Source organism: Mus caroli, chromosome 11 (genome assembly GCF_900094665.2).
Source record: "Mus caroli chromosome 11, CAROLI_EIJ_v1.1, whole genome shotgun sequence".
NCBI lineage: Eukaryota > Metazoa > Chordata > Mammalia > Rodentia > Muridae > Mus > Mus caroli.
Window position 1 is genome coordinate 41,624,821 of NC_034580.1, and position 12,754 is coordinate 41,637,574.

General features: G+C 41.9%; 1 protein-coding gene across 1 annotated transcript in view; it reads left to right on the top strand.

Moving 5' to 3' along the window:
• The window catches only part of Havcr2 (hepatitis A virus cellular receptor 2), a 26,743-nt gene extending 17,254 nt beyond the window's left edge, over positions 1 to 9,489 (top strand). Inside the window, exons 6-7 of the mRNA XM_021178000.1 lie at positions 4,001 to 4,037; positions 7,514 to 9,489. Of these exons, the coding sequence (XP_021033659.1) occupies positions 4,001 to 4,037; positions 7,514 to 7,673 (197 nt within the window). The 3' untranslated portion in view covers positions 7,674 to 9,489. The remainder of the gene's footprint in view (positions 1 to 4,000; positions 4,038 to 7,513) is intronic.
• Positions 9,490 to 12,754: the final 3,265 nt, after the last annotated feature.

Genomic DNA, 12,754 nt, shown 5'->3' on the forward strand with positions numbered 1-12,754 from the left:
CCTCCTCCTCCTCCTCCTCCTCCTTCTTCTTCTTCTTCTTCTTCTTCTTCTTCTTCTTCTTCTTCTTCTTCTTCTTCTTCTTCTCTCTCTCTCTCTCTCTCTTTCTCTCTCTTCCTTTTTTCTTCAAATAACATACATTTCATTCAATGAGACAGAAAACAGACTTAAACACTATAATTTTTTCTTCCATCAATTTTTTTATTTATTCACTTTACATCTCAATCACAAACAGCCCCTGCTCCCAGTACCCCCTCATACAGCTCTTCCCCTGCCATTCCCTTCTCTCTGAGAAAGGGGAGGGCCCGCTGGGCACCAACCCACCTTGACATATCAAGTCACTGCAGGACTAGACACATTCTCTCTCACTTAGGCCAGACAAGGCAGCCCATTGAAGTGAACAGGATATCCAGAGGCAGGCAACAGAGTCAGGGACAGCCCCCAGCCAGTTGTTGGGGGACCTACATGAAGACCAAGCTACACATCTACTACATATGTGCAGGGTGGAGTGAGGGCTACATCCAGCCCATGTATGCTTTTTAGTTGGTGGTTCAGTCTCTGGGAGTCCCCAAGGGTCCAGCTTAGTTGACTCTGTTGGTCTTCCTGTGGAGTTTCTATCCCTTTTAGATCCTTCAATTCTTCCCCCAACTTTTACACAAGACTCTCCAGGCTCCATCTGATGATTGGCTGTGGGTCTCTGCATCTGTTTTGGTCAGATGTTTGGTGGAACCTCTCAGGGAACGTTTATTCTAGGCTCAAGCTATGTCTCCAGGCATAACAGAGTATCATTAATATTGTCAGGGATTGGTTCTTGCCCATGGGATGGGTCTCAAGTTAGGCAGTCCTTCACTGACCATTCACTCAGTCTCTGCTCCATCTTTGTTCCTGTACTGCTTGTAGGCAGGACAAATTGGGGGTTGAAAGTTTTGTGGGTAGGTTGGCATCCTTATCTTTCCGTTGAGATTTCTACCTGGAATCCATCTACAGGAGGTGACCACTTCAGGCTTCACTTCTAGGAGTCTTAGCTAGAGTCACCCTCATAGACTCCCAGGAGCCTTCCTCATCTCAGGTCTCTGGCATGTCCTATGCTCATTCTATCTTTAAAAGAGGCATGGGTGAAGTTCAATTCATATATACTGACATCTTTCAATGCCTTTCATAAGTTCTACATTTCTGGAATAAACCATAAAGCCAAAATAACTGAAAATTATTTATACTTAACATGTATAAATTTTTTAATCCCCCAAAGAAGGCAGCAGAACAATTATTTACATAGGATTTATATAATGTCTATCAATAAAATGAATGGTGTTTCCAAAGCCAAGAGAAGACATTTTAGAACAAAGTATGGACTTCATGTAGGATATTATTGAGATTAACCACAAGAGCTATTTGTGATTATTAGTAAAATGGGAACAATTTTGGCTTAACAAAATTTATATCTATGGTACTTCAAGGATAGAAAAGCGATCAGCAATTCAGAAGAAAAATATAAAAGAAGGGATGAAGACTTGGCAAAGGAAGCTCACCTTTGATTCTTCCTTAGTTAGGAGAGAACTGAGGGGAGTTAAGCAGTGGTAAAGGATGGATGGTCAGCTAAGTCAATAGACAATCAGTAGTTAGATATTTACTCTTCTGCCTATTGTTTAGAAGCTGGAATTCCTTAGGATTAGCCTTTTTCTCTTTGGTAAACATTCTAGTTTATAACATATATTCTGTGGACTTAGACACATTCTCTTTAATCTTTTCAACTCTTAAAATGTTGGTGCAGCTTGTCTCCCTGTCCAGTTGATAGCTCCACTTTGAAGGTTCATAGATTCATATGTCAGAAACAAAGCTCCTGCATTTGTATTCCACTCACCGAAACCCAACTCGCAGGCTCTGAACTTCTTCATCATTTCACTCTGTCTGTTTGCTTATGCCAGAAATTCAGAAGTCATCTCAGATTGTCTTTCTAATGTCTTAATAGGTAATCAAGGAACCCAACTCGCAGGCTCTGAACTTCTCCATCATTTCACTCTGTCTCTCTGTTTGCTTATGCCAGAAATTCATAAGAGATGATCATCTCAGATTGTCTTTCTAATGTCTCAATATGTAATCAACTTCAGTCTCAATCTCCGTACAAAATACATCTCAAATTTCTTCATTATTCTACATCAAATCATCATCTCTATTTGTTTCTTTATTTCTCCTTCTAATCAATTCTCTACAGAGTAGTCATGTTGGACCATACTGTCATTCAGCATATAGCATACAGGTCTTCCTGTCTTACACCATCTGGATTCTTTTTGTTGTTGGTTGGTTGGTTTGTTTTGGTCTCATGTGTTGCTTGCTTGCTTGCTTTGGACTCTTGATCTTCCTGCCCCCAGATCCCAAGGGCTGCAGTTACAGGATTATGACTGAAAAGGTCTTTAGGACCCAGTCTCAGCTTACCTCTCAGATGTTATTGGAGGACACCCTCTTGTTCTAGTCATGGTTTGGTTTTGACACCAACCCGATCTTTACTGAGGGTTCTCTGTTCCTGTAATCCTCCCCCCCCCCACCACAGCTCCTGATATAACTGACTCATTCTTTTCTTTCAGAACAGACCTCAAAAGTCATGTCTGAATGTGCTCTCCTAACCTTCTCTAGTTTTGTTTTAGTATGTTGCTGGTTTCTTTTGATAATGGATCACAATTTGAAACTCATTTTTTTTGTCCCTCCTTCCCTCCTTCTCTCCCTCCACTCTTCATCCTTCTTTCCTCACTAGGATGTGTGCTTCTTGGAGTCAGAGCTCACAACTATCCCTGTGTGTCCCTGGTGCCTATCAAACTGCTGCACATACAGAATAAGTCTCGAAATATTTGTTAAATAAGAGCTATACACTGATATTACTTTTAACATAGTCATAAGACAGAACTGGTCATTCGATTTAATTTGTTCTAAGGTAAGACCATATTTCACTAGCCACTCTCACCTCCAATCAGTCTATTCTATGCCAAGAACCACCCTTGGCTTAGAGAGGGTTTCTGAGGAAGGGGTGTTAGGGAATGATGGAAGAACAACTTGAAGTCAATCCTGGGTACACGCTGACAGTCTTGTGTTCTGCTCCAGACAGCTCTCCAGAGATCTCCAGGAAGTTCAGCTCTTAGATCAAAGCCCAGTCTTTTATTTGCATAGCAATTCAGTAGTCCACCCTAGGTTCCCTTTTGATTATCTCACGAGTCAGCATTTTATGACTCTATCCCCTGATTCTTAGAAAAGATAGTAAGTACATTTTTTAAAGCATAGCAATGAATTCAGAGGTCTGCCTGCCTTTGAAAGCACAGACAATAAGCTCACTGGGTAGGATCTGGCTCTGAGATCACTATTTTTTCACCCTGCCTGGGCTTAAATTAGCTCTGTCCCAGGATGACCTTGAACTCAGGAATCTGCCTGTCTTTGTAAGCACAAACAATAAACTTAGCTGGGTAGGATCTTGCCCCGTGATTACCACTCCTCAAATCTCTTTATCACCTTCCTTAATATTTTTCTGACAAGCTGGCTTCTAGTGCAACTGTCTCTGTTCATTTAGATACACAAAGCCCCTTATATAAATCATATTGTATATTTTATGTACTTGAGCAAAATATATTCTTTAACTTGTGTTTTTAGAGTTTTTCCTCACAGCCTTAAGGGCTGTCCTGAAGGTCACAGTGTTCACCATTTTGCTGAGATATATCCTCATTTCCTGGACTCATGCTGCTTCTAATTATCATGGAGACATTGACCTTGGCAGGGAAAACACTCCCTGCTAACTTTGGTGGGGAGGAACAAAAAGTAAATTATGTACATTATTATACAAACAAGCCTCATGCTTAGGAACCATCAACACTCGCGGAAGCCCAAGTCCTGTTAGTTCTTCCCCACGGGTGGGAACTGTGTCACACTGTCCCTTGGCATGGCGGGACTTGGCAATTTTATTTCTTATTTTCAGTTATCTTAGAAAAGCACTCTAATTGATTTTTCTTCTCCTGATACTTAGGGTATTCCTATAAGAAAAAGAAGTCACCGAGTTTGAGGTAAGAATAATAGAAAAGGAATTGGGAAAGTGGGAAAATGGTATTGGGATAAGAGGAAGAAGACATAGTATTGCTTTATTATTTCTCTGAGAAATTCTGGGTTGGAACTTTGAATCTTAGGTTAGGATTTCTTGGTTTATAAAGGGAAATTTCAATAGTTTTCCCCTGGTGCATTTAGCTTCCTCTGTTCTAAAGCTGACATGTATAATTTGCTATCAAATACTTATCTCTCACTTCTAACAAACTGAAACTTTAACTGAGTATTTGTTATTTTTATGTTGCTATTAAATTGATAGAGAGGAAAATACCCTTGATCAGCTATGGTCAGGATTTTTATAGCCCCACCTAGGCATTCCCTACTGTGAATGACCTGGAGACTCATCTTGCTGATTGATACAGGACATACCTAGAACAACTGAATCAGGATCTTGAGAGGTGGAGCCTGAGGAGGTATTGTTCTCAAAGCTCTTTAGGTGATCCTCATTACTCCACTCCTGACTCTGTACACACACACACACACACACACACACACACACATACACACACACACACTCACATACACACTCACACACACACTCACACATACACACACACACACTCACACACACTCACACACACACATACTCACACACATTCACACACACACTCACACACACACACTCACACACACACACACTTACATATACACAAACACTCACACACACACTCTCAGATTTTACAGTTTCAGTAAGATTCAATACATGAAAAATTGCAATGCATTTCACGGGAAAATATGATTATCTGCTGAATACTATAGGAATCGCATCTAATAATCAACAAAATCCAGAACTTTCAAAAGACAAAATAATATAAAGTGAAAAGTCATAAAAATCCAAGTATGGTATTCAATTACCAGTACAATTATTCTTCCTTAGAAGTGAAAATGGAAACATAATATTCATAGGCTGATAGGGTCCAACCTAGACATAGTATCAGAGTTTTTAACTGGAAGCAGGGATACCTGGAAGGCCCAAAATAAATATATACAGACTTTTTTTTTTTTTTTTTTTTTTTTTTGTGGTACAACTTGACAGGCAATTTTTCAAGGCTTAAAGTTTTTCTCTTCTCTCTCACTCTCTGTTCTCTTTCTCACTCACTCTCTTGCAGCTTGAGGATGCACACACTCTATATTCTCTCGTGTACTCTGCTTTTCTCCTGTGTGCTCTTCTTTTTTTGAACCCCCACACTCCTACACACTTTGATGTGTTCCCCTTTCACTCTCACAATACTTTTCACACACACCTCACACACCCCACACACACTCCACATGCACTCTCCTTTCATTCACACACACACACTCTCCATACACACCCACATTCTCTCTTACTCTTTACATTTTCTCTTCACTCAGTCTTCACGTGTTCTTTTCATGCTCTCTCACTCGATCTCTAGTCACTCTCTACTCGCTCTCTACATTCACCTCACATTCTCTCTCATCTTTTTCTTGCCCCAATCTTTTATTGATACTACCAAATTCAAAAAAATAACCACATCCCACAAAAAATAAAAAATTACAATTTTCCCCAAAGTTTCAAGCTTCCCTATACCCAGGCCTATAGCCAAAATAATAATAATTATAAACTTATCATTATTTAAAGTTTAATTTTTAACTTATGCTTAAGAGCTTAGAGCTCTGAGACTAGCTATTTATATTTCCTTGTGAAGGTCTAATGATAATTGACATGGACAAAGCTGCCAGGAAGTGGCCAAAAAGAATCAAGTTAACCCTTAACTCAGTAATTTTACTAGCTTTCTGCTTTTGTACATTGTACACAATGACTCTCCTAAAAGTTCCAGTATTTTGACTTGATTTTACTAGTATATAATTTTGTATATTCTATACTTTCTTATCCAGGAACCACTCTAAAATGTTGTGTAACACTTATTTTATAACTCAATAGTTTTTTCTTTTCTTGGGGTCCCAATGCTGGCTCTAATTTATTTTCTAATAATTTCTTTAAACTTTCTTTACAAGTCAAACATTAATCTAGAACTACCACTGTGTAGTTATAACATTGTTTCTAAGATCAGAACACACAACATATACTTGGGCCATTAGGACTGTTCTGTGCTGTGTCCCTATGCCTCAATTTTAATGGTTTAAGAGCCATTACATCAAAGAACATCTAGTTTCACAAAATTCACCAGAACAAAAAGAGAAAAAAATAAAAAAGTCAGATATAATAAAATAATTATATATACCAAGGCCAACTAAAAAAAACAGTTGCACACAAATGAAATCTATACAGTCGTTGTCCAGGGCTAAGTTTAGAAAAAAAATGACAGCAACTGTTTTTTTTTTTCTTTTTACAAAGAACTGCTAAGGGTTACTAAGATGTCTCCATCCCGGCCTACTACAGACAGTCCCTGTCATTATATGCTATCCTCAACAATAGGCAATAAGGACAGGCATCCATTTAGTATCTGTGCAATGCTGTGCTCAATGTTAAGCTCTGTCACTGTAACCCTCTAGCATTGACTATGATAACTCCAACCCAGTGCCTGATAAATACTAAAAATCAGCTCCAATGAATACATGAATGATCTGGTGCTCCTCACAGCAGCCCTGCTTCAGGGCTCTCATGATTCCCATTTCTACACATGAGAAAACTGAGGCACAATGCTTCCTAACACATGGCTTCTATGGCTATATGTATTTCGTTCACTGCTGCAATCTACAGATGCACAGAACGGCGTGTAACTGATGTGAGTTAAACATTGTACATGCACATGAGTGATGTGAAAACAGATGGAAGACTGGGAACAGGAGATGAAGATGAGGTGTGTGAATACAGTCAGAGTGTAAAATAGACAGCCATGAAAAGTTCATCGTGAAACCCATAGTTTGTATAATGAATATAAAATATAGTGCTGAAAACCATTTAAAACCCCAAGCCAAATGAGCAACCAAGCAACTAACCTCAAACAACAACAAAACAAACAAATAAAACAAAAAACCAAACCAAACAAACAAGTTTACCCAAATGTGTTGAATCTATAACACAATCACAGTTTCCTTTTGAAACTCAAAAGGTGAGCACACAGAGGGTTGAAATAACAGTTCAAGGGACATTCAATCCCTTCAGCTTCACCTCCTACTTGGCACTTGGAGCATCTGTCTTGTCTAATTCTCAGTAAGCACAGGGCTTTCTCTCAACACCTTGTAACTATGTTGGATGCATTTTGACACATCCCAAACACTTTGGCCTTTGCCTCCTCAGAGTTGGGACCTATGGCATTCATACCTAAGACAATTAAGATCTGTTTACATGTCCTTAATTGTTCCACAAATTCCTGTCTGGGTTTCTTTCAATGAGCATCTAGTGAAGGGCCATGAATGTCAACTAGCTGCTGTCCTTAGTGAAGTATATGCTTTGAATTCTATTTGCTGTTGTTTGGGAAATTCTTCTATCAACTTCATCATTTGATTGTTACAGCCTTATTACACTGGCCAACTTGCCTCCAGGAGGGTTGGCAAATGCAGGAGCTGTCAGGATTCATTCTGAGGAAAATATCTACACCATCGAGGAGAACGTATATGAAGTGGAGAATTCAAATGAGTACTACTGCTACGTCAACAGCCAGCAGCCATCCTGACCGCCTCTGGACTGTCACTTTTAAAGGCTCATCTTCATTTCTGACTTTGGTATTTCCCTTTTTGAAAACTATGTGATATGTCACTTGGCAACCTCATTGGAGGTTCTGACCACAGCCACTGAGAAAAGAGTTCCAGTTTTCTGGGGGTAATTAACTCACAAGGGGATTTGACTGTAACTCATGCTACATTGAAATGCTCCATTTTATCCCTGAGTTTCAGGGATAGGATCTCCCCCTCCAGAGACTGCAATTATGGATGTTGAAGCTCACTCGTGCTTATATACATTAGGAATGGTTAGTGTGATGTCTTTGAGACATTGAGGTTTGTGGTATATCCATAAAGCTCCTGAACTACCGTAGTGGGGATAAAGGGCTAAGACAGGAAGGGGCAGTTCTTTGTTGATGTTGAAAATCTAAAGAAGTTGGTAATTTTTCTAGAGATTTCTGACCTTGATAGATTAAGAAAAAGCCAGGTGGCATATGTTTAACATGACATAATTTGGGAACCTTAGGCAGGAGGGTGATAAGTTCAAGGTCAGCCAGGGCTATGCTGGTAAGACTGTCTCAAAATGCAAAGACGATAATAACCATACAGACAGCAGGAGGCTGGAGATGAGGCTCAGACAGTGAGGTGCACTTTGTACAAGCATGAGGAATCTGTGTTTGATCGCAGACCCCACATGAAAAAGCTAAGCCTGGTAGTGCATGCTTGTAAACTCAAGAGATGGAGAGGTAAAGGCAAAACAGATCCCTGGGGCTTGGGTGCGGTCAGCTTAGCCTAGCTGCTGAGTTCCAAGTCCACAAGAGTCCCTGTCTCAAAGTACGATGGACTGAGTATCTGGGGAATGTCCATGGGGGTTGTCCTCTGCTCTCAGAAGAGACATGCACATGAACCTGTGCACACACACACACACACACACACACACACACACACACACACACACACACGTGCGCGCGAAATGAAGGTTCTCTCTGTGCCTGCTACCTCTGTATAACGTGTATCTCTACAGGACTCTCCTCTGCCTCTGTTAAGACTGCTCCTGAGTGGGAGCATGGCAGAGCAGACCAGTAATTAATTCCAGCACTGAGAAGGCTGGAGCAGAAGCGTGGAGAGTTCAGGAGCACTGTGCCCAACACTGCCAGACTCTTCTTACACAAGAAAAAGGTTACCCGCAAGCAGCCTGCTGTCTGTAAAAGGAAACCCCGCGAAAGCCAAACTCTGACTGTTGTGTGCTCAAGGGGAACTGACTCAGACAACTTCTCCATTCCTGGAGGAAACTGGAGCTGTTTCTGACAGAAGGACAACCGGTGACTGGGACACACGAAGACAGAGCTCTTGCAGCAATCTATATAGTCAGCAAAAGATCCTTTGGGAGGACAGTCGTCACCAAATCTATTTCCAAGCCGGTGGAGCTCAGTTTCATCTGGCTTACAGCTGCCTGCCCAGTGCCCTTGGTCTGTGCTGGCTCCCATCTATAACAGAATCAAATTAAACAGACCCTGAGTGAAAATATTGAGTGAGCAGAAAGGTAGCTTTGTCCAAAGACTTTTTGCATTGGGGAGCAGCTGTGTACATCAGAGGACATCTGTTAGCGAGGACACCAAAACCTGCGGTACCATTTTTCATGTATGAATTTTGTTGTTTAGGTTGCTTCTAGCTAGCTGTGGAGGTCCTGGCTTTCTTAGGTGGGTATGGAAGGGATACCATCTAACAAAATCCATTAGAGATGACAGCTGTCATGCAGATGGGAAAACTAATCTCAAATGTTTTAAAGTAATAAAACTGTACTGGCAAAGTACTTTGAGCATATTTAAACCAGATCAATGGTTTTATTCAAGGAGGTCCTTATCTGACAGAGTCTTTAAGCAAGGGCATGTATATAAAGATGATCACTGCTGTGGTGTTTTACATCAGTAGGGGATGGTTGGTTACACGGCGTTACAGTTTTTATAAGATTTATAACTTGGCAGATATAAAGTCAAACTTGGAGGTCAATCTCTGCCTGGGTCTGTGAGGCATTTTCTAGATTAGGTTAAGTGAAGTGGGAAGATCCACGAAACGTTTTCTTGTTTCCTGTCCCCATCAAAGAAAGTGGGTCAAGATCAAGGACACCAGAAGGAGGCAGTAACTTGGAACTAGAACCCTTGTTTTAGACTTGGGGTCACTTGGTGGGTGGCACAGGAAAAATGAGGTAGTATAAGAGACCAGGAAGTGGTAAAGAGGTAGCTTAAAGGCTTCAAAATGAGAGGGTGGAGAGATGGCTCAGCTGTTCAGAGGGAGTGTTGTGTCATTTCGAGGACTGTAGTTTGGAACTCAGCGCCTATGTAACAAGGCTGGAATCTATTGCAGGCCTGTCACTTTGGTGGAGAGGGTCAGAGAGCAGGATGACTGGGCTTCCTGGCTTCCAGCCTAGCAGAGAAACAAGAGAATGGTTGATTATATGGTGTGATAATTTACATTGATTGCTAACTTGACAGGGTCTAAAATCAGCTTGGAGATGAATCTCTGGCTGTGCCTGTGAGGTACTTTCTAACTTGGGTTAATTGAGGCGGGAAGACCTATCCTAAGTATGTTAATTGAAGAGGGAAGACCTACCCTAAGCATGGATGGGGCCTTTTCATGTGCTGGTGTTCAGGGAGAGACCCTGCCTTATAGAGATAGAAACAGAGGACGACACATGATTCCCTCTTCTAGTCTTTGTGCATGTGCTTAGGCACATATACTACATACAGATGTGCATCAACTTAGTTTGATCCCTGGACCCTATGGTGAAAGAGAGACCTGGCTCCTGAAAGTTGACCTCTGACCTCTACATTCACACTGCCTGAGCCTGTGCTCACACACTCATCACATATAGACACAATAACAACACGCAGAGTTAAAAATTTAAAAAAGCAGCCAGGCGTGGTGGCACATGCCTTTAATCCCAGCACTTGGGAGGCAGAGGCAGGCGGATCTCTGAGTTCGAGGCCAGTCTGGTCTACAGAGTGAGTTCCAGGATAGCCAGGGCAATATAGAGAAGCCCTGTCTCGAAAAGCAAACAAACAAACAAACAAACAAACAAAACAAAAAAAATTTAAAAAGCTAAAGAGTTCAAAGCTTATAGAAAGATTAGAGCTTTCTGAGATGCATGAGACCCAATTTCAAAACAAAACATAACAAAACAAAACAAAAAAAAGAATGAAACCCTCAAAAAGCAAGAAATCAAAGGCTGGCAAGGTGGCTCAGCAATGTTTTACAGTTATGAAGGCTGGAGTTTAGAGCCCAGCATCTAACAAGCTGGGTGTCTTTCACATGGCTACAACCCCATCTCCGAAGTGTGTGTGTGTGTGTGTGTGTGTGTGTGTGTGTGTGTGTGTAAGAATCACCTGGCCTTGCTGGCTTTTAGCATAGCAGAACAAATTTAAGACCCAATTCTTAGAAAGACCCCGCCTCAAGGGAACAAATGGAGAGAAATAGAGGAGGTCACCCAGTGGCCTCTTCTAACCAACTACCATGTGCACACACACAAACACACACCAACTAATTGACTGACTAATTACCTAATTGGGGGTTTGGATAGGAATGGTCACCATAGACCATTTCATGTGTTTGAAGGCTAGATCCAGAGGGAATGACACTATTAAGAAGTGTGGCCTTGTTGGAGGAAGTGTGTCATTGTGGGGAATCAGGCTTTAAAGTCTTATATGCTCAAGCTATGCCCAGTGTGGCTCACAGTCTCCTGCTGCCTGCAGATTGAGAACTCTCAGCTCCTTCTCCAGCACCATGTCTGCCTGAATACCACCATGTTTCCCACCATGATGATAATGGACTGAATCCCTGAAACTAGAAGCCAGCCCCAATTAAACGTTTTCCTTTATAAGAATTACTGTGGTCATGGTGTCTCTTCACAGCAATAGAAACCCTAACTAAGATACTAACTAAATAACTAATTTTAAAAACTTTCTTCCTGTGCACAACTCAAGCATGAGGCATCTGTGTTTGATCGCATGTGTGGGGGATGGTGGAATACTGTGATCCCAGCATTCTGAAGCTAGAGACTGGAAGGTGAGAAGTTAACAGTCACCCTGAGTTGATCTGAGGTTAATCTTTGTATGAAGAAAGACCAGAACCTTTGGCTCTTGGTTTCTGCCTAGCCTTTGGGCTGTCAGAACACCCCCGAGACACACTCAGGAGAGGCAAAACACAGCTGCTAGATAGGGATCCCTGCTTATGTTTCTCTGGGTGAGAAATAGCAGGGGTCTGGAACTCCTGGGCACCCAGATGCCAGTGGGAACTGAGAGGGGTTGAGAATGGGGCGGCAGGGTGGGGGTGGGGGTGATATTCCTTCTTCCTGGGCATCTAGACGCTGCTGGGGATCAAGGAACAGGGCCCATGGGCCTACAATGAACCCAGGGGTTGAGGGAGGGAACCAGCTTAGCTCAGAGTGAATGCCAAGAGTGCAGAGGGACTGGAAAAGGGGCCCTCTAAAGAAGACTTAGGTGAGACACTGTATAACAAAGGGTCTCCCCCTCCCCTGTCAGTCTTTGATGAAGGAGGCAGTCCTTGCTTGTCCAAACTGCTTTATTCATGGTAGATACAGAGGCATATGACTTACTTAGGGGGAACCAGAGATTAAATATGTTTTGCAGGAAGGGGTACCTAGGAGGGGTGTTCATTGGCTGAACACTCGGGGCCCCTAGATACCTTAGCATGGAGAACTCTAGGCTCCATGCTAAGTGACCGGTTGTGGTTGTCATGGTCCTCTCAGTGAAGTGCTCCAGGACAGGAATCTGGCCCGGAGCTAGTTCACACTCTTCCCATTCTCATTCTGAGTTTTACCAGGGTTCTGAAGTTTGCTACAATCTTAGCAGTTCTTCTATCTGGTGACATGGTCCACTGCCGCACAAGAACTAACCTGGGCTACATGACACTCTATCTCAGAGAGAGAGAGAGAAAGGGAGAGATTGAGAGAGGGAAATGGAGAGAAATGGAGAGAGTTGAATGTTTAGTTCACCCTTACAAGTGCTTTTGGAGTTTCCTATTAGACCAGACAAGTCCTGAGAAGGGAAGGTTCCCTGCCTATGATGTATAGGTTTGG